General features: G+C 39.2%; 1 protein-coding gene across 1 annotated transcript in view; it reads left to right on the top strand.

The window, feature by feature from the left end:
- The window catches only part of NOTCH2 (notch receptor 2), a 160,421-nt gene that overhangs the window by 100,378 nt on the left and 37,368 nt on the right, over positions 1–22,675 (top strand). The window contains exons 6-12 of the mRNA XM_025453351.3: positions 6,545–6,778; positions 8,080–8,235; positions 8,794–8,982; positions 9,926–10,039; positions 10,848–10,961; positions 12,626–12,859; positions 16,818–16,928. Coding sequence (XP_025309136.1) covers positions 6,545–6,778; positions 8,080–8,235; positions 8,794–8,982; positions 9,926–10,039; positions 10,848–10,961; positions 12,626–12,859; positions 16,818–16,928 — 1,152 coding nt within the window. The remainder of the gene's footprint in view (positions 1–6,544; positions 6,779–8,079; positions 8,236–8,793; positions 8,983–9,925; positions 10,040–10,847; positions 10,962–12,625; positions 12,860–16,817; positions 16,929–22,675) is intronic.

Here is a 22,675-nt window from a genome sequence, read left to right as displayed (position 1 = left end):
TTGAGTTGGGGGTGGGCATGTAATGTGTCTTTGAGAAGGTGACATTTCAGCTGTGGATAGTGAGTAAGAATTAGTTGGTAAGAGTGGAGATAAGAGTGCTCCAGAGCCAGGGAACAGCATGTGCAAAGACCCTGAGTGGGGGGAAAGGTTCTGATCCTTTTGAGAAATGGAAAAAAGCCAGAATGGCTAAAGCCAGTGGTGTTTCCAAAGGAAAGACTAGAGAGATTGGCAGAAAACATGGATAGGCCTTAGAAATTGATCCTAGGTGTAATAAAGTTACCAAACCATTTGTCATCAAAGGTTTGATCAGGCAAATGGCATAGCCCACTGTATATACTGGGATCCTTTTGGTGATTCTTCAGGAAATATATTGGTCAGGATACAAGGAAACCAGGCTTTTGAAGAGTCCTAGAAAAGATGATGGTGTCTTGGGTTAGGGGGAACATTCATTGAGATTCTTGCACTTATCCATATGTATATCCTCTAATCGCACATTATCCCCTTAGCCACTTGCATACCTCCAGGCCTCGTGCTCGTGCACAAGTGCACACACTTCCTCATTAGGCAGACCCTGTAGACTCCAGGTTTATACAGAATGTTTCAACCAACTCTAGACCCGGGAGGATAGGATAATCAAGCTTGTTCTCTATTCTTTCACTTCAGCAATAGAATAGATCATCTGTGTGTTGAGAAGGTTCTGTAGGGCAGAAGTTATAAAAGTGCTCTGCTGTGATATGAAAAGATTGAACTCCACACCCAGGAGCTTGGGTGACTGCTGGCTGGAAGGAGATATTGGAGGTTGAATTCTCTTGATTTAACCATGGAAGAGAAGGTAGCAGGGTTAGGACAAGGGCCAGGCAAACTCATTTTTTATATGTTCCTCATGTGTTGTTGCAATGAGAGTTGACCCTTAACAGGGCCATTGATGTGATAAAAGTTTTTCCCACACACTTCACAGTTGAGAGATGACCAGAAGGATAAGGACTTTATCCCGAAGTGCTAAGGCTCAGTGATCATTTCTTTTCTTTTCTTTTTTTCCCCCTCCTCTCACTTCCCAGTCACTTGTAATTCCAAGTCAGATTGATGGTTTGTTTGTGGTACCTTGGGGGAGCCATAATGAGCTGTTTGTATCCTGGTGTGTTGCAACTCATAAATGATGTCTGTTTAGTGGTCCACGGCTCACTGGGCTAGAGCTTGTTGCTAATGAAGCCTAGGTCACTGTTTCCATTTCAGTACAATCCTCTCGGGTTACTCTGTTATATTTACTGCCGGAGGCTGTGCCCATAATCTTACGTATTTACCCTTTCGTTTTAAGACCATAGGATGAGTTAGTAAGAAAAGATCAACATGAAAACAACCTACTCTTACAAAACTGATACAGTATTCTCATTTTTCCAGTGGTGGGTTATTAGTATTGTCTTCATTAATAGCACTACTGAAGCGTCTTGCTCGTTCCCTGTGTTTTTCAATCCTGCCCTGTCTCTCAATAGCCAGGTCCGAGTCCCCTTCCTTATTTAGAAGACTAACTTGATCTGCTATGACCTCACACCCCCAACATCCTTTTTAGAACTTAATGATTTCCATTTTTAATTTTGTCAATTTCTAACATTCTTCCAACTAGCTGTGCAAATGTGGACAAGTTACTGAACCTCTCTGGCCCTAGTTTTCCTCATCTGTGAAATGAACATGTTAGATTAAATCTGAGGTCTAAGTCTTTCACCTCTCTTACCAAGTGTCTAGTGAAGTGCCACATATGTAAACTGAGGTGAGTGGCAGACACAGTTTCTATCTTCAAGAAACTTAGAGTCTAATGGGGGCAGGGACTATAAATAATAAATAAATAAGTACAACTTCTGATGTTGGCAGGATGGATTGAATGGAATAGATGCAGTGATGGAGAAAATTTTGGAGATGTGATTTTGGAGATCTAGTTAAGTTATAAGAGAAGTCAAAGGATGAGAAGTTACTAGCCGTATAAATAAGAGGGGAAGAATATTTGAGGCTGAGAGAATAGGATATGCAGAAATTTCTAAGTAAGAACTTAATGTTTAATTAACCAGCAATAAGCTACAGTATCTGGAGTAAAATATATGAAGGAAAGATATGGATTTGTGATATAGTTAAGAGACAAAAGTGATCAGCCAGAAAGTTATCAGGAGCTATGGGTGGCTCCAAGTATTTAAGGTAGCAGCCAAGGATTTGGTACCAAGTCAGCCCAAACTCATGGTGGCAGTAGAGAAAGTAGTTACTAAAAACAAGTTATTTCTTTTCTCCTTTGCTGATAGGACATGGGAAGGGCCTCATAGCCCACTGCCTTAGTCTTCATGTTAAATGGCAGTAGCCTGCAATATCTGGCAGGTGGCAGTTACTAAGAGGGATAATTGATGTCCTGAAAAACTTGCCTAACTGAGCATTGTGCAACATATTTTGGGAGTTCACCAGCAAAGTTTATGTGTTGACACAGATGATATCCATGCTGAGACTTGTTTGGGTGGAAGATTTAGTAGCTGAGGAGGACATGGATCCAACACAGCTCTCCCTTTTTACCAGATGTGTTTATATGCTAGGTAGCTCATAACAGTACTCTCTCATCTTCTCCCTACTAACAGAGAACCATTTGCTTTTAGTCTCTCCTATATACTACTTACTGGCAGACTAATCTTCAAATCCACTTTTGATCATGTCTTCCCCTATCCCTGAGCCTATAATAACTCCCCTTTGCTTGTTGTATCACGTTAGAATTCATACTAGAATTCAAAACCTTAAATGATCTCCAACCTTTTCTCCTTTTAAACCCTACCCAGAGAATACCTTTTAGTTGTTTTGATGTCTTCAAAACCTAGCTCTACCACCCTCACTGTGCCTGCCTTCTCCCTGGAGCCCGCATTTATGCTTTCTTGTTGTGGAGTAGTGGGAAAGCCCAATGACCTCAGACAGTGCACCCAACCCCTCCAGATGGTTGCCATAAGCTCCTTCTATTTCAATATGTAGTGATCTTCTGCCTTTATTCACTTGTACCAAGGATGTTCTTTAATTTTTGCATGCTTCTGTGCCTTCTTGGTGTGCTTTAACACCCTAGGATCAGGGACCTTGTCTGCAGATCTTACTGATCAAAACCAAGGCTTGGAAACTTAACTGTGCTACAGTGAGAAGGGCAGTAGATTTGGGAGTCAGGCTGGTCTGGGTTTGAATGGCAGTGCTCGTATTTACTAGCTTATGACCTTAGGAAGGTTACTTCACCTTTCCAGCTCTTATATTTCTTATTCTTAGGCTTCTGCATTGATTTCCTCCTGTGCAAGAAGTAGTGGCATGAATTGCAGTATCTTAGCAGACATTCCCCTGGGAATTTTGGAGCATACACTTGTGGTGGCCACCCAGGTTACCGTTTTCCTCATTCTGGTTGATAGAATTGGAATGCAGAGAAAAACATTCTGGCAGAAATGAGCCTGGAAGGGAATATTTTTTTGGAGAAATGTGCCTGAATCTTAGAGAAAAATGATCCACTTTGTAGAAAATAACTTGTGAGCCAGTCAGTATGCTTTCAGCTATTTAGATTTGATTTCTCTAACAATCCGTATCTAGCAGATACACAGTTGTCAGGTGTTCTAATCTTTAAGAACAATATTCATTGAAAAAGTTGTGAACTGTACCTAAAAGTACATTTTATTTTTGGATAGTAATTTTGAGTCCTAAGTTTTTCCAGTAATCTGATCATGTAATGATTTTAATCCTCCCCTTCCTTCTTTATCCTCTCTACTTCCTTAGGCCTTCATGCACTTGGGAAGCCATGGTGCACAAAGATGGTTTTCATATGGTCAGACTCACACTTCAAGTATTTATTAAGAGTTTTAGAGGCAGGCAGCTCTGTTTTAAATACCACTTCTCCTGCACTCCCTGCCGCATGCTAGGCAAGTTTTTGTTTTGTTTTGTTCTGTTTTGTTTTTGTTTTGTTTTGTTTTTTTACCTCTCCAAGCCTATTTCCTCAACTATAAATGAGATAAGTTTTGTGACAGCTCAAGCACAATGCCTGGTTCATTGCAGGTAAGCAATGACTCTTGGTTTCCTTTCCCAGGGGTGCCAAATTCCCATTCCAAGCATTATTTTTGTTTTGTTTTTTTGTTTTTTGTTTTTGTTTTTGTTGTTGTTGTTGTTGTTTTTACCTAGTCTGTCTTACTATAATATTTAAGTGTCTGGATATTATATTGCGTAAGAAATACATGTAAGATATTTTTAAACACTCAGTGTCTTAGAGTTATCACAGAGCCAGTCAAAAAGAAAAATAACATCAAATTGCTCACATTCAAGCAAATAAGTTTGGTTTGATGGTAGCATAGATATTTGAACAAAGTGTAAGAGACAAAACTCAGTAATTTCCAGGTTACAGCCACTTTTCACCTACTTCTTGGGCATGTTTTCATTTCTAAATCCCATCTGTATCCTAATTACACATCTGTTTTTACTCTGAGGTAGCATTCTGCCCATATAGTAAGGGAGCAAAGTGTTCTGTAATAAATGACATCATCTGCCTTGGGGGAAATGATTGCCAATGCATGTACTCACTCATTCAGTCTGTATTAGTTAATACTGTGAGTTGCAGTTGACAGATCCCCATCTGGAATTAGGATACCTGTGGGAAGGGCCATCTCTCATTAGGAGCGGTTGGGCTTCAGGAATAACTGGAACCAGTAACGTGAATGCCACCATGATTTTGTTTTTCTGTTTACTTCTGATTTTACCCATATCATTTTGTCTGTCACCAGCCCACTTATCATTTTGGTCCATGTGGCAAAGAGTCCCTAGTCCAAAAATTTAGAAAAGGGACACAGTGATATAGCTTGTATCAGATACCCATCCTGGATCTCTCAGCTCAAGTAGGAGAGCACGATCATGTAAAAACATGGTGGCTCCTTCAAGAATTATTGTAAAAAAAATAATTATATGGATGAAGTGGGGTTGAGGAGAAGCACACAGAAGGAAGGTGATGAGCACAGAGTTCCAGAGATGCCCAAATTCCCATCCTGCCATCCTGGGCAGTGAGATCTTAGTTACAAATACAAAAATATATTCTTGAACTGAGGTTGCTTGTAGGCAAATGATGGGAGATGGATGTGCAATCAGATAAGTACAACAGAGTGATACTAGTTCTATAATAATGGATGTATATATTAGGGGTAAAAGATAGATGGTCAGTTAGGTTAGATCAGACACAACTAACTTCTGTTAGCAATGATGGCTATGCAGCTGGGTACATTGAAGCCCTTCTGAAAATACTTGAGCCACTTGAATTATTATTTGGTATTCTGAGGACTAGGGATAGCCTTGGCATTTTCTGAGTATAAACATCATGTGCTTTTTCATTAAGAGGTCTCTTTACCAGAATGCCTTTTTGAATTATTCATTGAGTTCTTTTACAAAGAATTAAAGGACACCTTGAGATTTTTTAAAGTTTCAGTCACTTGTCCTGTTGTGTTTTAGAGAATTCAGATGATCTGAATATGAATTCCCTTTCGTAGCTCTTGAAACTGGTATTAATAAGGACGATTCATTAACTTGTTTTATAACTCAAGTGATCTGGCACTAAACTGCTTGTTAATCAAAGATGCCTTGATTATAAGTTGAAGACATACTTTTGTTCCTTTGTCCAAAGGCCTGAGAGTCTTTTCCATAGTCCTCCATTCTTTGCTCTTGTAGTGGCCTGCATTATATCCATAAGCAGTCTGGTATATCATCCTTCAGTTGGCTCTTTTTCGGGCTGATCAGCTTGATCATTTTTCTATCTTCTATTACCCTGTGTCAACTTTCTGTGTTTTACTCCACAAATCCATGTTCTTGAAGGTTGGATGCCTTAGGCTATGCACAGTTTGCTCCAGTTTCATCATCTCAGTGTTGCCTTTCACCTCCACAGTTTACCAAGGCTTTTCATTGTCCTTCATCTCTTCTCTCTACCTGTGCTTGCCCTTCTTTTGTTTTTTAATTAAACCTTTTATTTTGAGATAATTTTAGTCTCATATGCAGTTAAAAGAATTAATACAGAGAGGTATCCTATACCAAGGCTCCCGCAATGGTAACATCATCTTGCAAAACTATCGTATAGTATCATAACCAGGATGTTAACATTGGTACAGCAGGGACATAGAATAACTGCCCTGACATTTTGATGTGTAAGGTCCTTCTCCTCAATCTTTCTTACTCATCTCATATGCTCTTCTTCCCTCACTCTTCTCACTTACATATTCATTGTCTCAGGGATTTAACTGAATCAAGGATGCTACAAGACTAATCTCCTTGATAGGTTGGCTCAATTCTCATGTCATAATTTCTAGGGATAGCAATTTCCATTCTTCTTTAAGTTATTTGTCTGAAATAAATATCATTTGGATGAGCCATGGTAGCCTTAAAATTCATTTGGAGACCTAGTCTGCAGGGAGATCTGCTTGCCTTAATTTCAGGCAGGTCACATGAGGGTGAAGAATGTGTGGGAGCTAGTATTGTATTAATCCTTTGAGACTTGAGAGCCCTAATCAAAGACATTTTTCCCCCAAAGGACAGTTCTGCACAGAGGATGTGGATGAGTGTCTGCTACAACCTAATGCTTGTCAGAATGGAGGCACCTGTACCAACCGCAATGGGGGTTATGGCTGTGTATGTGTTAATGGCTGGAGTGGAGATGACTGCAGTGAGAACATTGATGACTGTGCCTTTGCCTCCTGCACCCCGGGCTCCACCTGCATTGACCGTGTGGCCTCCTTCTCTTGCATGTGCCCAGAAGGAAAGGCAGGTAAGGCCAGCAGCACAGAACTGGAGTTCAGGGAAGGGGCCAGAGAGCATTCAAGATCTCTTTGACTCCCCAAGTTGTGTCCTTTTAATTAGCATCTGTAGGAACATATTACTCAAGAGTGTTCTGGAAATATAATTGCTAGCCGAAGTACTATGAAATTAGTCTTCTTCTTGAGGACTTTTGGCTCTCATCTCAAATCTGTATACCTCAGTTTTTCATACCCTAAAAATGGAAGTTAGTGGCTATTGCCTTAGGAGCATTTATTGACCACCTTAAGATCTGAGAGAGAAAAGCACCTCAGAAATTAAGATAAACTTCTCAGAAATTAAGATAAAATTACTAATAAATGGATTTAGGGACTTCATTTTGAGAAGGAACTTTTTACTTTGAAGGAGTTAGGAGGAGAGAAGCATTTGAATGCATTCCAGCCCTCAGTGTCTATGGAAATATTCCTGTAAGGGAGGAATTTTACTGACTGCAAAGTTAATATTGCTCTAGACTCTCAAGTTAACAGCTCCCAGTCCTAGGAGTAGAGAGCAGTGAAGGGGAGGACCATGGAGGAAGAAGTTAGCTTAACTGAGAGAACTTTGTGCCCAGGACTTTTCATATCCATGCCTTTCTGAAAGCCCCACCCCTAGCTTTGTAGAAGAAGCCTTGGTTACCTGTTCTTAAGCTAATTGCAGACTGGAAAATCCAGTTCCCATGTGAACTACACAGAACGTGGGGCCTAGTAATACCTTCGGAGTGCTGAGGGCACTTGAGCCAGGAATGTTGACATGATTAAAAGGCTGCCCTAGTATAGGCTGATGATGTTCAGCTATTATTTTCCTTCCTTTTAAGGTGGCCCCTGATCATCAGGTAGCATAATTTGGGGGAAAGTAGATTGCTAAATAAAATATAAAGTGAGTGCAATATTTAGAATATATAGTAAAACATTGTTTATTTGAAATTCAAATTGAACTGGGCATCCTCTCTTTTTATTTGCTAAATATAGTAGCACTGTCAAAAAGTTATCTTCATCGTCTAACCATCTCACTTTATGGCCTGTGGATGACTTGACCCTTGAGGAGAGGTCTAGCTGAGGGCTTAGGGTCAAAGCAGCAAGGTTGTCTGCAGAAACTACTGGCTTGCTGCTAGCTGTAGCATGTCCCTAAGGTAGGATTAGGTAAAGGGGAAGTTGCCTCTAAATCTCCATATTGGATTTTGGTGAGGTGACCATAAGGTTTTCCCTCCTCCATGAAAGAGAAAACTCTTCCTCAGGTAAGAGACATTTTTTCTTTGTTCTTTTTGCCCCATCCCAGGTCTATTATGTCATCTGGATGATGCATGCATCAGCAATCCTTGCCACAAGGGGGCACTGTGTGATACCAACCCCCTGAACGGGCAGTATATTTGCACCTGCCCTCAAGGCTTCAAAGGGGCTGATTGTACAGAAGATGTGGATGAGTGTGCTATGGGTGAGTACGTGGAACTTTTCCTATTCCTCGTGGTATCTATAGAGCTCAGCAAGCATTCAGACAGAAGCAAAATCTCAGATCTCTCCTGTTACATGCCCACTGTTAAACAACCTTTCTGTGTGAACATATACTCTGTTCTGAAAATTGAATATATGGAAGGGCTGTACCTGATTATTAATAGAAAGCCCCACCTTGACGACACTTTGGGCAGAAGAACAGCAGAGATGCACGAGAGTTGAGATTACCTTAGTCTGTCCTGTCCTCCCCTCCCCTCCCCTCCCCTCCCCTCCCCTCCCCTCCCCTCTCCTCTCCTCTCCTCTCCTCTCTCCTTTGTCCTTTCCTCTCCTTTCCTCTCCTCTCCTTTCCTCTCCTTTCTCCTTTCTCCTTTCTCCTTTCTCTTTCCTTTCCTTTCCTCTCCTTTGAAAATACGAAATTGAGAATCAGATTATTAAAGGCCTGGCCCTAATGCTGTAACAATCAGACCTACTTCTGTAATCCACATTTGTGGAAAGTCCATCAGGTGCTTTGATCCCAATAATCAGTGCTTGTGTTTTCCAGCCAATAGCAATCCTTGTGAGCATGCAGGAAAGTGTGTGAACACAGATGGTGCCTTCCACTGTGAATGTCTGAAGGGCTATGCAGGGCCTCGTTGTGAGATGGACATCAATGAGTGTCATTCCGACCCCTGCCAGAATGATGCAACCTGTCTGGATAAGATTGGAGGCTTCACATGTTTGTGCATGCCAGGTACATGGGCCCATCAGTGAGTGGGGTTAGACAAAGGGCACTGCCATGCACTTTTCAGTTTAGGGTGGGCAATTCTATGAACTCTGTCAGCATTTAATTCCCAATAATGGCGGCATTCCCAACCAAAGGGACCTCTAAGGAGTAGTGCTCCTTAGAGCACTACTACTTAGAGTACGCAGTGCAAGAATTCTTAGAGCTATGGAGACCAAATTAAGTAAGTCCTTATATCAACATCAGTTTCATGTAAGAAAAATTCGGAAGTGAGTGTTTTTATGCAAGTACTCTTTGATTTAATAAAGGATTTACCATAAGAATCCTTTAAATAGTAAGCTTTTCTGATCTCTTGATATATTATAAATACTTTACTGTTCCATTTATATAAATTATTTTACCCGTGCTTCTGTAGGAACTTGCCATTTATCCGTAGTAATGTGCATACAGTTTTATATGTATGAAATAGTTTCTACAGAAACTTTCTTGAATCCTTAGATAAAAGACATATGGCAGTGGCTGCTTTGCCAGATTAAGGTGCTTAGCTCCTCTAGCATTGGGAGGCCCTCCTGATCTTGACTTGTACCCTGAGAGCAGTTGCATCTCCAGGTCAGCTGGTCTTTGAGAACATCAACTGGCGACCCTGTGGGCCTGGTACAGCTCTGAAAGTGAAACAGGGACAGGTCAGAGAATGTGGGACATGCTATGTTTTACCAGTGTCTTTGGAGGTAACCTCTTCTCCCTCTTCACAGTGACATGGGTATCTCGCAGTATTCTCCTATCTTGCTGATACTTGCAATGACTATTTCCCATCATGGCAGAGTCCCCTTTGACTTCTGCAGAAATGTTCATGCTCATAGAGGAAATAGTCCACTCTGCAAATTTGTGCTTTCTTGGCTAGAATATGCCTTTCTGTCTTTCTAAGCCACTTGTGTGGTCCAATTTGTTCAAGGTTTCAAAGGTGTACATTGTGAATTGGAGATAAACGAATGTCAGAGCAACCCTTGTGTGAACAATGGTCAGTGTGTGGATAAAGTCAATCGCTTCCAGTGTCTATGTCCACCTGGTAAGTGCCCACCACCTGCCCCAATTTTCTTTGAAAGCACAAAGCTGAGTGACCACAGGGAAGGGAGGAGGAGAGTGTGTGTGTGGGCTGTACATGAGGAAGTCATTAAAGTGAGCACTTTGGGATAGGAGTGTGTACAGAAATGAGTTTGTTTCAGCTAGTGTATCATCCAAATCCTTTGTGGCCAGAAGTCCAAGTCTATTCTGTTTGGCCCATGACCTCTCTGTCTGTGTATATATTTCAGAAAGTTCATACCTCACCGAAGCCTTGGTTGTAGGCTATTCAGGATTTTTTTCCCTCCCTATGGGTCATATTCTTAAAGCCCCTCTGTGAGATTTTTATTTTTAGATATTTCACCCTGGGTCCAAAAACAGACTGCACAAGTCAATTTTTTTTTTCCCAAAGAATGCTCTGTGTCTCCTTTTGCTATGCCAGTTTTTCTTCCAGAAATGATAGCCTCTCATGGTGTTTCTTCAAAGAAGTTCCAGTTCCTCTGAAGCTGTACTCACTTGTTTGAGGGCTCCATGTATAACCATTTAGTCCCTACTTCAACTAGAAGTGAAATCTGTACTGGGAAAAAACAAGTGGAGACACATGCATTTGCCTCTGATGCCCTGAGCTTTATTCAGTTATCTCAGTTACCTGTTTGGGAGAATAATTTTATGTTTGCTGAGCCACTGGTTTAAGCTCTGCTGGTAGTGTAACCCAACCCTCTTGGGCATCCTTCTCATGGGACATCATAGGTAGACCTTAGATAGATAGACATAGGATAGTCCTTTGACTTATGTCATCACTCTGCCCTTTCAAGGTTTCACTGGGCCAGTTTGCCAGATTGATATTGATGACTGTTCCAGTACTCCATGTCTGAATGGGGCAAAGTGTATTGATCACCCGAATGGCTATGAATGCCAGTGTGCCACAGGTAAGATTGTCCTCACTTTTTATTCCCCTGGTAGGTCCATGTGAACAAAATAGGAGACTGTCTTCTAGCTGCCCTACCAAGCCAGTCCACTAATGGGCTGCCCCTCTGTTAAGAGAGAGCTGCTTCTAGCATATTTTTTTTTTCGCTGCTCTCACTGTTTTCCTTCTACAACACCTGCCTCCTTCTCCACCACAATAGTGGCCTGGCTTGGACATTTCCATTTGGTGTCCATGTCTTTCTGGGACAAATTTTGGCAGTGATGAGTTTCTGGCTGGCTTGACTTACTCCTTTGGGAAAGGGAAGAATTCCAGCTGAGAGCTATTTTTCCCTGGGGCTTCTCAGCAAGAGACCTGTTTCTGTGTTTCTTGAGGCAAGTGATTGAACAAAGGCCTAGAAATCTAAGGGCCATTGTGTGCAAGTGCAGAGGTTTTCTGCATTAAAGACTGCTCAGGCCTTGACACTCAGGTGTGTATCTGAACGGGAGAGAGAGCTATGTCTGGGAAAGTTTAGGTCCTCTTTCCTGATTTCTGCTACTACAGTGACAAAGAATCTGCTTACAAATATTCTACATTTCTGATCTGTGGCTGTTTCTCACTTGGGAGTGGATTTGAATAAACCAAATGTCCCTTGTTATACATTTGCTCCTACACAGACCAGTATTATAGAGAAAGACTAGAGATTATTAGAAAAGATGATTTCCCAATTTATTTTTTATATGACCGCTTGAGAGAAAAAGAAGTTATGGGTATAATGCAAGACCTTTTTAGAAGATGGGTTCTTAAAGGATTTTAAACATCATGTGCACAATTCCTTTCTGATGACAGAAAAGCAAACTAAATGACAAAAATAAACAGAGAATTAATATTTTGGTAGTACTGGGACATTACCATTTACTAGGCCTCCTTAGATTAGGTCCTGTCAGATGAACCACTTAACTTCTTTCTCTTTTCATGAAATGTTGTCCTTGGTTGGAGAAGTTCCAGATTTTGTCCTCCTCTGGCTAGATTATTCTCAGAGATAATCTTCACTGGAGAGAGTTTAAAAACCTTGAATTCATGTTTAAAAGGAAAGAGAGCCCCTCTTCCTTTAAAATTCTTTAAAAGAATGAATTGAATGAAGGAAGCTTTATTTGCCCCTTTTTCTTTTAAATAATAAGTTTTCATTCATTTTATTTAACAGGTATTTATTAAAAACCTTAGTATATAAGCATAGTACTCTGGGAGGGTCTGAAAGGAATAAAGAAAAGTTCTCTGTCCTCTAAGGTCAGAATTGGGAAGATAAGGTACGTGTTAGCATTAATATAATATCTGTATGTTGGTTTTGGGAAGAAAGGAATATAGAAATAAATGTATAATGGAAAAATATTGAGAGCTATTCCTCATTGAAGCCCAGTATGAAATGAAGCTGCAGTTAAAGTATCTCTGCAATGAAACCATTGATCATTTAGAAAAAGGGATTTAAATTCTATAAATTTTATTTGAAAAACTTTATTTTAAGCACAACTTTCTAGGCTTGCCTTGTAAATCAAATAGTTGACTTCTCATTGCTATAGTATAAACTGTTTAAGACATGAGGTCTGTAGGATAAATGGATGCAGCCACATTTATGTTCAGGTGTGGATGTCTAACTTGATTTTAAGCCTTCTTGATAAAATTCCTTCCCAGGATTCACTGGTGTGTTGTGTGAGGAGAACATTGACAACTGTGACCCTGATCCTTGCCACCATGGCCAGTGTCAGGATGGGATTGATTCCTACACCTGCATCTGCAACCCGGGGTACATGGGTGCCATCTGCAGTGACCAGATAGATGAGTGTTACAGCAGCCCCTGCCTGAATGATGGTCGCTGCATTGACCTGGTGAATGGCTACCAGTGCAACTGCCAGCCTGGCACATCAGGTAAGCTGCTCTGTCTGTGTCTCCTCTGGGGTTTCACTGTTCCCCCAAAATAGTTTACACAGATATCTCACACTGTCATGGCATATGCTCAGATACCTGAAAAATAATCCTGATTCTGAGATGCACAGTCAAAGCTACAGCCAGAAACATCTCAGAGGCAGATGTCTCTAGCCACTGGAGAAATTAGAGACAATAGCTTTGCAAAACTGATGATTTTGGGTGTGTGTTTTTCATTAGAAGGAGACATACCACTTCAAAACACTGAAATTATTATTTAAAATTGGGAACCCTCTTGGCTTTGTGGCTTGATTTGGTTGTCCTTTTTTCTTTAGCCTCCATCACACTCAAATTTAATGAAGCTGGCCCTTTCCCCTCTCCCTCCCTCCTGTCCTTCTATTCCTTTCATGATGAATCAGCATTGCTGTGTCTAAAGAGTTCAAAGTAAAACAGAAACTTGACAGATATCTGGCTAATATGATCATAGAGAAAATGAGTTATTTAGTGCATGAATTTCTCCATTGCCAGTCCAGTTTTCAAGACACATTCATAGATAATTTATTTAAGCTTTCAGTTTTTTCTCTATTTAAGAATCCAGTATCTTTAATGTGACACTTTTCTTCCACTCTGTGTCTCTGGTGGGCTTTGGGCATTTAGGGGGATTCACAGGGAGAGGAGAGACTTTTTAGCATGTCCCAGTCATTGTAAATTAGAATGCAGATCCGCTATTTCCCACTCCACATTCATTGCTGTTTCTCAACTCTGGTTGAGTGACTGCTTGTTAGTTGGGAAGGCATGCTGCTCCTTACTGGGGGAATGTTGAATTATTTTCTCAGGCAACGCATTTCACAGGTTTCACTGGAGTCTGTTTTACTTATTCGAGGAATAATTATGGTCACAACTGTGGTTAATGGACAGAGAAGTACTATGTCTCAGATCAAAGAAAATGTATTAGTGGAAGATTAACTAGAGTGCACCTTTGTTAGAAGGGAACCTACCAATACATGGGAGTAATTTATTGAGAACTCATTCTAGATTTAAAGAAAATGGCCTGTGTTGGGGGCAGAGGTGGGGGAGGTGGTTAACTACCCTCGTTTTATTTTGTTATTTCCAAATCCATTTCTTCAAACTTGTCAAAGGCCCTGGTCTTCATCCAGGACCTCGTACATGCCAAGTTTGAAAACAAAGTCCTTTTTGAGTTGCTCAGGCATACGAAAAACATCCCATGCCTTCACAGTTGAAAATGCCTTTCCCCTCCCCACATTTAGATAACTTACTAAAAGGGCTGAATAGATCTTTGTTAAACCTTCCAAAAGCAATTTGCTTCCGGGCTGGTCCCCAAGACATGAGAAATTGCAGTACGAAAAGAAATTTGAGAGATTTACAAGCAATTGAAAGGATGCCTTTAGAATGGTGGGGCTGTTTTAGGCTTTGCTATCATCCCCATTATAACAAATGTACTGGAAACCTGGGTGAGTGGTGGGTTGGCAAGCACTTTGTTTTCTCTGGAATTCTATCATTATGCCAGGATGTATCAGGTGTATTCCCTGGGGAGGACAGAGAAGACAAGGTGTAAGTAGCTGTCACTGAGAAATGCAAGAAATAAATATGAGCAGTTTGCAGGAAGCATAGAATGAAGATCCAGAATTTTTCAGAAAACTATCAAATCCTTTCCTGTGGCTCTTGGGAGAATTAAAGCAAAGAGATGCAGACATGATGAAAAAATCTTGGTCTGTAGTAGGTGGAGAAAGACCTGACATGTACTTAGGGGTCTGGATGAATGGGTCTATTTAATTAGTCATTATGAATAGACTCTTGAGTTCTAGAGGAGGAATCCATGACCCATTCATAACATGGTCCTGAGTTGGTAGGTTGGGGTTTGGATGAGTATAAACAGAAGGGATACTTTACAATGTGCTGGTTATAATTGTGGTTCTCATTTACTGGGTACTTAAAATGAGATATACCACCCAGAGTCCCTTCTGAAGCTTCTTTTACCCGTGGTCTTATGATGGGTAGCTGTTGTCACAGAAACCAATTTGACTAGTTTAAAGAATCTTTAGCAAACAAACAAACAATAACTACAAAATAGACAAAGAGTTTACTGAAAGCACACAGAAGTATCTTACAGATTCCAAGTGAGAATTGTCGATAAGGCTTTGCAGAGATTAGCAGGAAGCAGAGCCATTTGTAGACCATGGGTCCCACAGTTCATATTCCAATGTTGCAATGAGTAAATCTCATTGGCCCATCTTGGGCAGGGTGTCTGTTCCTGCTTGAATGAAATATAGCCTCCTATGACCTGCTGTGGTCAGTTTTGGGTAATTGGGGGGTTATCAGCCAATGGCTAGACACATGTAAAAGTGTCCACTTGTATACAAGGAATAGGGAAACTCTTGCCTCATTTGTGGCTTAGTGAGGCAACATGGCCTCATTCATCACAGAGTGACCAGTATGGTGTGGCAGAGTGTAGAATCCAAAATGCCTGGCTCACATCCTGGTGGTGCAAGTCCATGATAGAATGGGTGTAATGCAACTTGATGTGCCATTTGAGTGAGAGGACTCAAGAAAAGTTATGTAAGGTAGGAGGCAAAGTACTTGCACATAATAAATTCTTAATTCTTAATTATTATTAATAAATATTAATACAAAGTGTGAGTGAACCAAAATTTCCACATTTTTTCATGGAAATTTTGTTAGTTTATATCCTTTTTACCAGGCTTTATTTTTAGATTTTTTTTTTAAAACTACCAAGGCATTTTTCTATGAATGGGAAATAAAACATCACTAAATTCATGTTAAGTAAATGACAGAATATCTTGAGTATTTTTATAAAATGATGGTAAAAATTATGATTGGTATATCCCTACTGTTTAGTTACTCATTATTGTCAATTAAGCCTTTCTTAATATAGCCAAACTCTACCATTCATCTGGGGAATGGGCCAGAAGGAAGGCAGCACTGAAGAATCCCGATCCTTTAAGATTTATCCTGAAAACTTATGTCCATAATAATGAGAGTTTCAAGCTTCTGGCAGTGGATATAAGTTCAAAACTTCTAGTTTTCATGCAAGAGCTTACATTTTATTTTTGGAACACAATACTGTCAGTTGTTTTTCTTGAAAGGACAGGTTTACTTCTTTCACTTAATGTTTGCTAAGATATTTAGATCTGAATAGCCCTGGCTCCTCTGTGAGTTGTTCTCTCAACTAAAATGGGAGTCCATGAAAAAAGTATGTTCAGTTCAGAACTCACACAAACAACTGCTTTTCCTGGAAGTAACTGTGTATTTTGGCATGCCACAAAACTGCTTTATTTCCCATTTCAGAACACAGAGCAGTAGATGTATATTCAAGGGTCAAGATACAATACAAATACAAAGTTAATAATTTTGACTTCTTCACCAAAGTCATTCTTAAGTGAGATGTTTTGTCTGGTTTAAATTGTGAGTGCATGAATAAATTAAAAAAAAAAAAAAAGGGCAGCCCCGGTGGCGCAGCGGTTTAGCACCACCTGCAGCCCAGGGCGTGATCCTAGAGACCCTGGATTGAGTCCCACTTCGGGCTCTCTGCATGGAGCCTGCTTCTCCCTCTGCCTTTGTGTCTGCTTCTCTCTCTCTCTCTCTCTCTCTGCATCTCTATGAATTAAAAAAAAAAATTGTGAGTGCATGGAAGTTAACTACTATCTCAATTCCTGGATTCCTGCTAACATGCCAGCAATCCTACCCCTGTTGGCTTTTGCACCATGAGGGCAGATGCCAACACTGAAACAGGCAGATAGTGGTTTAGTATGATTAATAAAATAGTTTTGTCCTGATAATCACCCTGATAGGGTCCAGAAGACTACACTTTGGAGAACTGATGCTTTACTCTATCCAGAGTTGGCCAGATACTCCTTAGATTTCTCAATATACTATTTTTGTGGTAATACTGCATGGTTTCTTTTTGCTCTTATTTTTGCAGGTGTTAATTGTGAAATCAATTTTGATGACTGTGCAAGTAACCCTTGTGTCCATGGGGTCTGTATGGATGGCATTAATCGTTACAGTTGTGTCTGCTCACCAGGATTCACAGGTAACAAATGCCCATTTTGTCAGGAGGTCCCTTCTTCAGTCCCATCACTTTGGGAAAAGAGTATCTAAACGAAAATCATGTTTCAGATGTTTCATATTTCTCTATCTCTTCGAAGGCTAGACGTTTGTTTCTTTACTTCTCTGGCCCAATTTTCTACTTATAGTCCTTCCCAAAATTGTAAGCATGAAGCTTTTCATTAGGTAGGGTTTTTAGACCACGTGTTGTATCTACCTGAAAAGCATTTCTTGTCAGACCATGTGTTTTTGTCACTGTACTTGAGTTACATAGCATCTCTGTCACCTTTAATTTGCTACACTTATTAGTGAATGCCTTCCATAAGAATATAGCCAAGATAAATTCTATGAAAACACTAAATGCTTTTTTCTGAGTACTTTATCTTGCGGGAGATTGTTGGATGAGGCCAGAATTTGGGAGGACCAAACTAATTTGGCTAGTGCAGGGAGATCTTTTCTCACTAGGAGGCAGAAAGTAAATGGCTAGAAAAAAAATTGGCTCTAATTATTATAAGTAGCTAGAACATTTATACACGCATGCTTGTGTGCACACACACAAACACAAATCTCTCTCTTTTGTTGCTTATAAGATTGCCTTTATCTTTTACGCTCCTGATCAAAAAGTGCTAAGGGCTACTGAGAAATCTGAGGTACCTTATTGACACATCTCTTTGTTATGGCACCATCAGAGGGCATTTATGGTATCTATCTTTTTCTTTCTAGACAATGCCACATGCAAGCAGGCACTTATGTAATAATGTTACCATTTAATAAATACCATGTGGTCATTTGCGACCAGTGTGAGAAATTTCCCTCAGAACTTTTTAAACCATGATGTCAAAAGGCATTCAGTACCAAGTGAAGTGAATGTCTGTCTCTCACTTGCCAGCAACTTACTTTCCTTTGTATTTCACAATCCCTTTTCCTGCTTGGTATGATTGTGGATGCTAGGGAGTAATGTTTGTGGCTCACATGGGTCACTGTAATCTCTGCTCAGTGGAAGATTGCTCAGAAGACAGGTATCATGAAAGCTGTCATATTTAGTGGCCAGCTGTACTTCTGGGTCCTGGAACTTTTGCTACTCCAAGATTATGTGACAGCCAACTGAATACACAAAAAATATCCTGCTAGCTAGGATAATAGGTGCATTTTCGTTAAATAGGTAATAAGAGAATAGTGATCATTTATTAAGAGCTTATTTTGAACTAGGTGGTAGGCACCTAATCTCATTTAATTATCACAGCCATTATCATTCCTATGGTATTGATGAGAAACCCAGAGCTTAGAGAGGTTAACTAACATTACCAATGCACTATGGCCAGGGTTCCAGCCCAGGTGGTCCTGCTCGAGAGTCCATGCCCATTCTCACCTCACCAGACAGCCTAAGTGGGTGCCTATTGTGGTTTCTTTTTAGATATGTAAGCCTTTCACTAGACTTTTTTTTTTTTTAAATGCCAGTAAATCATATTCTCTCTCTTTTTGACATTCAGCAAACCGAGGAGGTCAAGGAAGGAGGACATAGGCTAAAAATATTCTAAAATAAACCTAAGGTAGCATGAAATTACAGAACCAAGAACTGGAATATTTGGGTTACTGGATGGTATTCTATTTTTGGAATGATTTTGTCTACTTTTTTTTTTTCATTTTTTTTTGTTTTTTTTAATCTGCTGCTGAAAATATCACAGACAACTGTGGTATTATATATACATGAGCTGTAAATGTGAGGTGTTTTATCCTTTTCTTTGTTTTATTTTAACACTTCTAGTTTGTTTTTTTTTCAACGCTTATAACAGCTTTGACAGACTTAAATGAGTTTTTCTTTTTCAGACTAAATACTGTATTCTCCTCAGACTTCTTTGCACTTACTGATTGGGAAATGAAAGAACTCAAAGGACACCTCTATCACTACTTTTCAATTTTACAAACTACTTTATCAGTTTCACCTTCATATCCATTATTTTGCTGACTTCTTATAAGTCCATAAAGACGGATAGGTTGAATAAGAAACCAAAGCATAGGCAACAAAAACTAAAATAAACAAGTGGGACTTCTTAAACTAAAGTGCTTCTGCACAGCAAGGAACAATAAGTTGAAAAGGCTACCTGTGGGACAGGAGAAAATATTTGCAAACAAAATATCTGGAAAGGGATTAATAATATCCAAAATGTATAAAGCGCTCATACAAGTCAATAGCAAGGAAGCACATAATCCAACTTAAAAATAGGCAAAGAGCAAGAAAAAAAATTTTTGGAATTATGTATGGTGATGGATGTTAACTAGACTTATTATGGTGATCATTTTACAGAATATATAAATACCAAATTATTCTGTTGCATATGTATATATATGTATAATATGTATACACAGGTATATGTATAATATAACTAATGTATATGTATATGTATACAATATGTATAATATGTATACACAGGTATATGTATAATATAACTAATACATTAGTTATATGTATAATATAACTAATGTATTATATGTCAATTATAGCTCAATTAAAAAAAAACACATTAGACTAAACACAATTTTAGAAACTATTGTTGGAAAATTCCCAACAATTTCCAGATAGAGGGTACTAGAAGTATCAACTGTAATTAGAGCTACGTGATTTAACCACAGACGATTGTATTTTTAAGCTGTAAATCATTATTTGTACCTAGAAACCCAATATTATCTGAAACAGGTAAATTTTGAAAGCTTCACCCTCTACCAAACCCTAGTGGTTTTCAAAAAGCATTTGAAAGGCTAATCATGAGTAACAGATCTACCAAGATAGCTAATCCTCATTTTATTTATTTATTTATTTATTTTTTAAAAAAATCCATGAGCAGATCAGTTATTTATTTTTTAACCTTTTTTTTTTTTTTTTAAATTTATTCAGAGGTGGAGAGAGAGGCAGGCAGAGAGGCAGAGACACAGGCAGAGGGAGAAGCAGGCTCCATGTAGGGAGCCCAATGTGGGACTCGATCCCGGGTCTCCAGGATCACACCCCAGGCTTGGGCAGTGCTAAACCGCTGTGCCACCGGGGCTGCCCTAATCCTCATTTTAATGTCATTATAAAACTATATAAAATCAAAAGTCACAAATTTATAAACATTGAGTATGGAATTGCTTTTGGTTCTTTGGCCCTTAGTTAACCTAATAATGGCATATCCTAAATAGGCACACTGCTAAGAACAAGGAATCTTGCAATAATAATAAAATCAGTTCATATTACTTCGCCATAAAAAAGAATGAAATCTTGTCACTTGAGACAACATGGATGGACTTTTAGGGCTTTATGCTAAGTGAGATGAGTCAGAGAAAGAAATATACTGTATGATATCACTTGCATATTTTGTATATATCGAGTCCTATAGTGAGTCAAACAGCTAAGACTGTGAGTTCCCAGAAGACAGAAACCTCCCTAATCATCTTTTTAGCCAGTGTCTAAAATAGTATATAGCATGGAGGAAGCATTCAATAATATTGTTGAGTGAATGACTAGAACTCAGATCTGGGACTTCTGTCATTCAATTCCAGAATCTTTAAGTCTGGACTATACCAGGAACACCTGGGTGGCTCAGAGGTTGAGCATCTGCCTTTGGCTCAGGTCGTGATCCTGGGGTTGAGGATCGAGTCTCACATCAGAGCCCGCTTCTCCCTCTACCTATGTCTCTGCCTCTCTCTCTGTCTCTCATGAATTTAAAAAAAAAAAAAAGTCTGGACTATACCATGCTTTTTTCATTAAACACTAATTTATTGAGTACTTACAGGGTAAAAAACATTGGTTAACTTCTCATTTAATAGTTTCTAATAAGCCCAATAAGATCAATAGCCTTGTGCTGGGCCTTTCTCATACTGGGTGGAAACTCCATAAGGGTGAGACCTTGATAGTGAAGCAGCAGTCACTCCACATTGTAGACTGCACAAGGGGGTGCTTAACCCTCTTGGTTAAAGATGGCTTGAAAATTGACTCTGGGAAGAGTTTTTAAAGCAAATGAGGGTGGGGGTGGATGGGGTAACTCGGTGACAGGCATGGGGGCACACGAGATGAGCACTGGGTGTTACATTTTATGTTGGCAGATTGAATTTAAATAAAAATCTTAGAAACCACAGTAATGAATATATAAAAGAAATGGAAACTAAAAAAAAAAAACCCCAAAAAACAAATGAGGGAAACCTGAGAGGAGTGACTTCTGAGAAAATGCTTCCTAAAAAGGACAGAAAAAGAAGGCGTTTTTCTCTCATTCTCCACTGGATAGGAAGCTAAGGATAGCTGTGCAGTTGAAGAGTTCTGGCTCCTATCTTGGTGCCAGTGGCAAACGTTTTTAAAAAATCTGAGGTTGAGGCTAAGAAAACTTTTTTTTAAATAAGTTATTAATAAAACACTTAAGAGGAAAACAGCAACCACTACCAGATTGTGGGTCTTTGCCACAAGAACCACCAATAATGGTTTAGAGAGCAACGGAGAGTGAAAAAATGTTAATACCCATACTTTAAAGGGGTGTGGATCTATTTCATTTGGAATTTCCTGTTCTAAATGCAAGGTTTCTCTTTCTTAAATAAAAATGCATATTTTTATCTGAATCAGAAAATTATATTCTTTAAAACTTATAAATTCCTTTGCAGCAGTTGCTTGTTGCCACTTATTTACAGAATTATGGGTTGTTTTAAAATTTTATATCATTTTGCAATATATAGTTAAATCTCAATTGTTCAAAATTTAACAAAGCAAAACTCTTATGTAAGTGGCACACTTCATTTAGCTTAAAGCAACAAATGTCAAGGTTAGAGCTGACATCTTTTCAAAGTGCATAGTGCAAAGTGTATAGGTTTCAGGGGAAGAATATATTCATTTAATTTGATATACTTTGAGCATTTACATTATTGCATGATGATAGACTAATAATTGTCTACATCAGAGTTTTTCAAAATGTAATATTTGAACCATCTGCATTATTTAAAATATGGCTTGCTGGACTCTACCTATCACAAATTATGGTGCCAGGGCCTAAGAATCTCCTTTTAAAACAAGTATTTTAAGTGACTCTTTGCACATTAAAGTCTGAGTAGGTTAAGAATCCTTGGATTATTTTCTCAATTATCAGAAGACATTAAAATTATGCTTAGAATACTTAGAATACCTTCTTTCTGAGGCAAAAAGTGGATTAATGCAACTCTAAGAATGAAAGCAAAATGGCTTTCTTTTTCACCAATATTAATATTAAATTAATAGTTTATTCACTAAAGTATTCCGGGTAATTGAGATATACCATATGTAGGAATGTAAGAGATTGACTAACTGAAAAAAATAGTTTGTGGTGAATCAGCTAAAAGCAGTAATAAAAGCTTCTTTTTTAAAATATTTTTTATTTTTTTATTGATGAGAGAGAGAATGAGAGAGAGAGAGAGGCAGAGACACAGGCAGAGGGAGAAGCAGGCTCCATGCAGGGAGCCCGACATGGGACTGGATTCCGGGTCTCCAGGATCAGGCCCTGGGCTGAAGGTGGTGCTAAACCGCTGGGCCACTGGGGCTGCCCCAATAAAAGCTTCTTTAACAGTACTAGAACATCAGCCAGAGGAACAGCCAACTTTGGGTAACATTTGGTGTTTTCTTTTAAAGTTTCCCTGTTTCTAAGATGGAATAAAGAAGAAATATACATCAAAACACTACAGTGCTGTTCCAGCATTTTGTTAACTTGGCTGTGTTATCAAAATCTATACCGTTTGCTACTTCCT

Source organism: Canis lupus, chromosome 17, assembly GCF_003254725.2.
Source record: "Canis lupus dingo isolate Sandy chromosome 17, ASM325472v2, whole genome shotgun sequence".
In the NCBI taxonomy this organism is placed as follows: Eukaryota; Metazoa; Chordata; class Mammalia; order Carnivora; family Canidae; genus Canis; species Canis lupus.
Note: the sequence above shows the minus strand (reverse complement) of the source record. Positions and strands in the feature narration are given on the sequence as shown.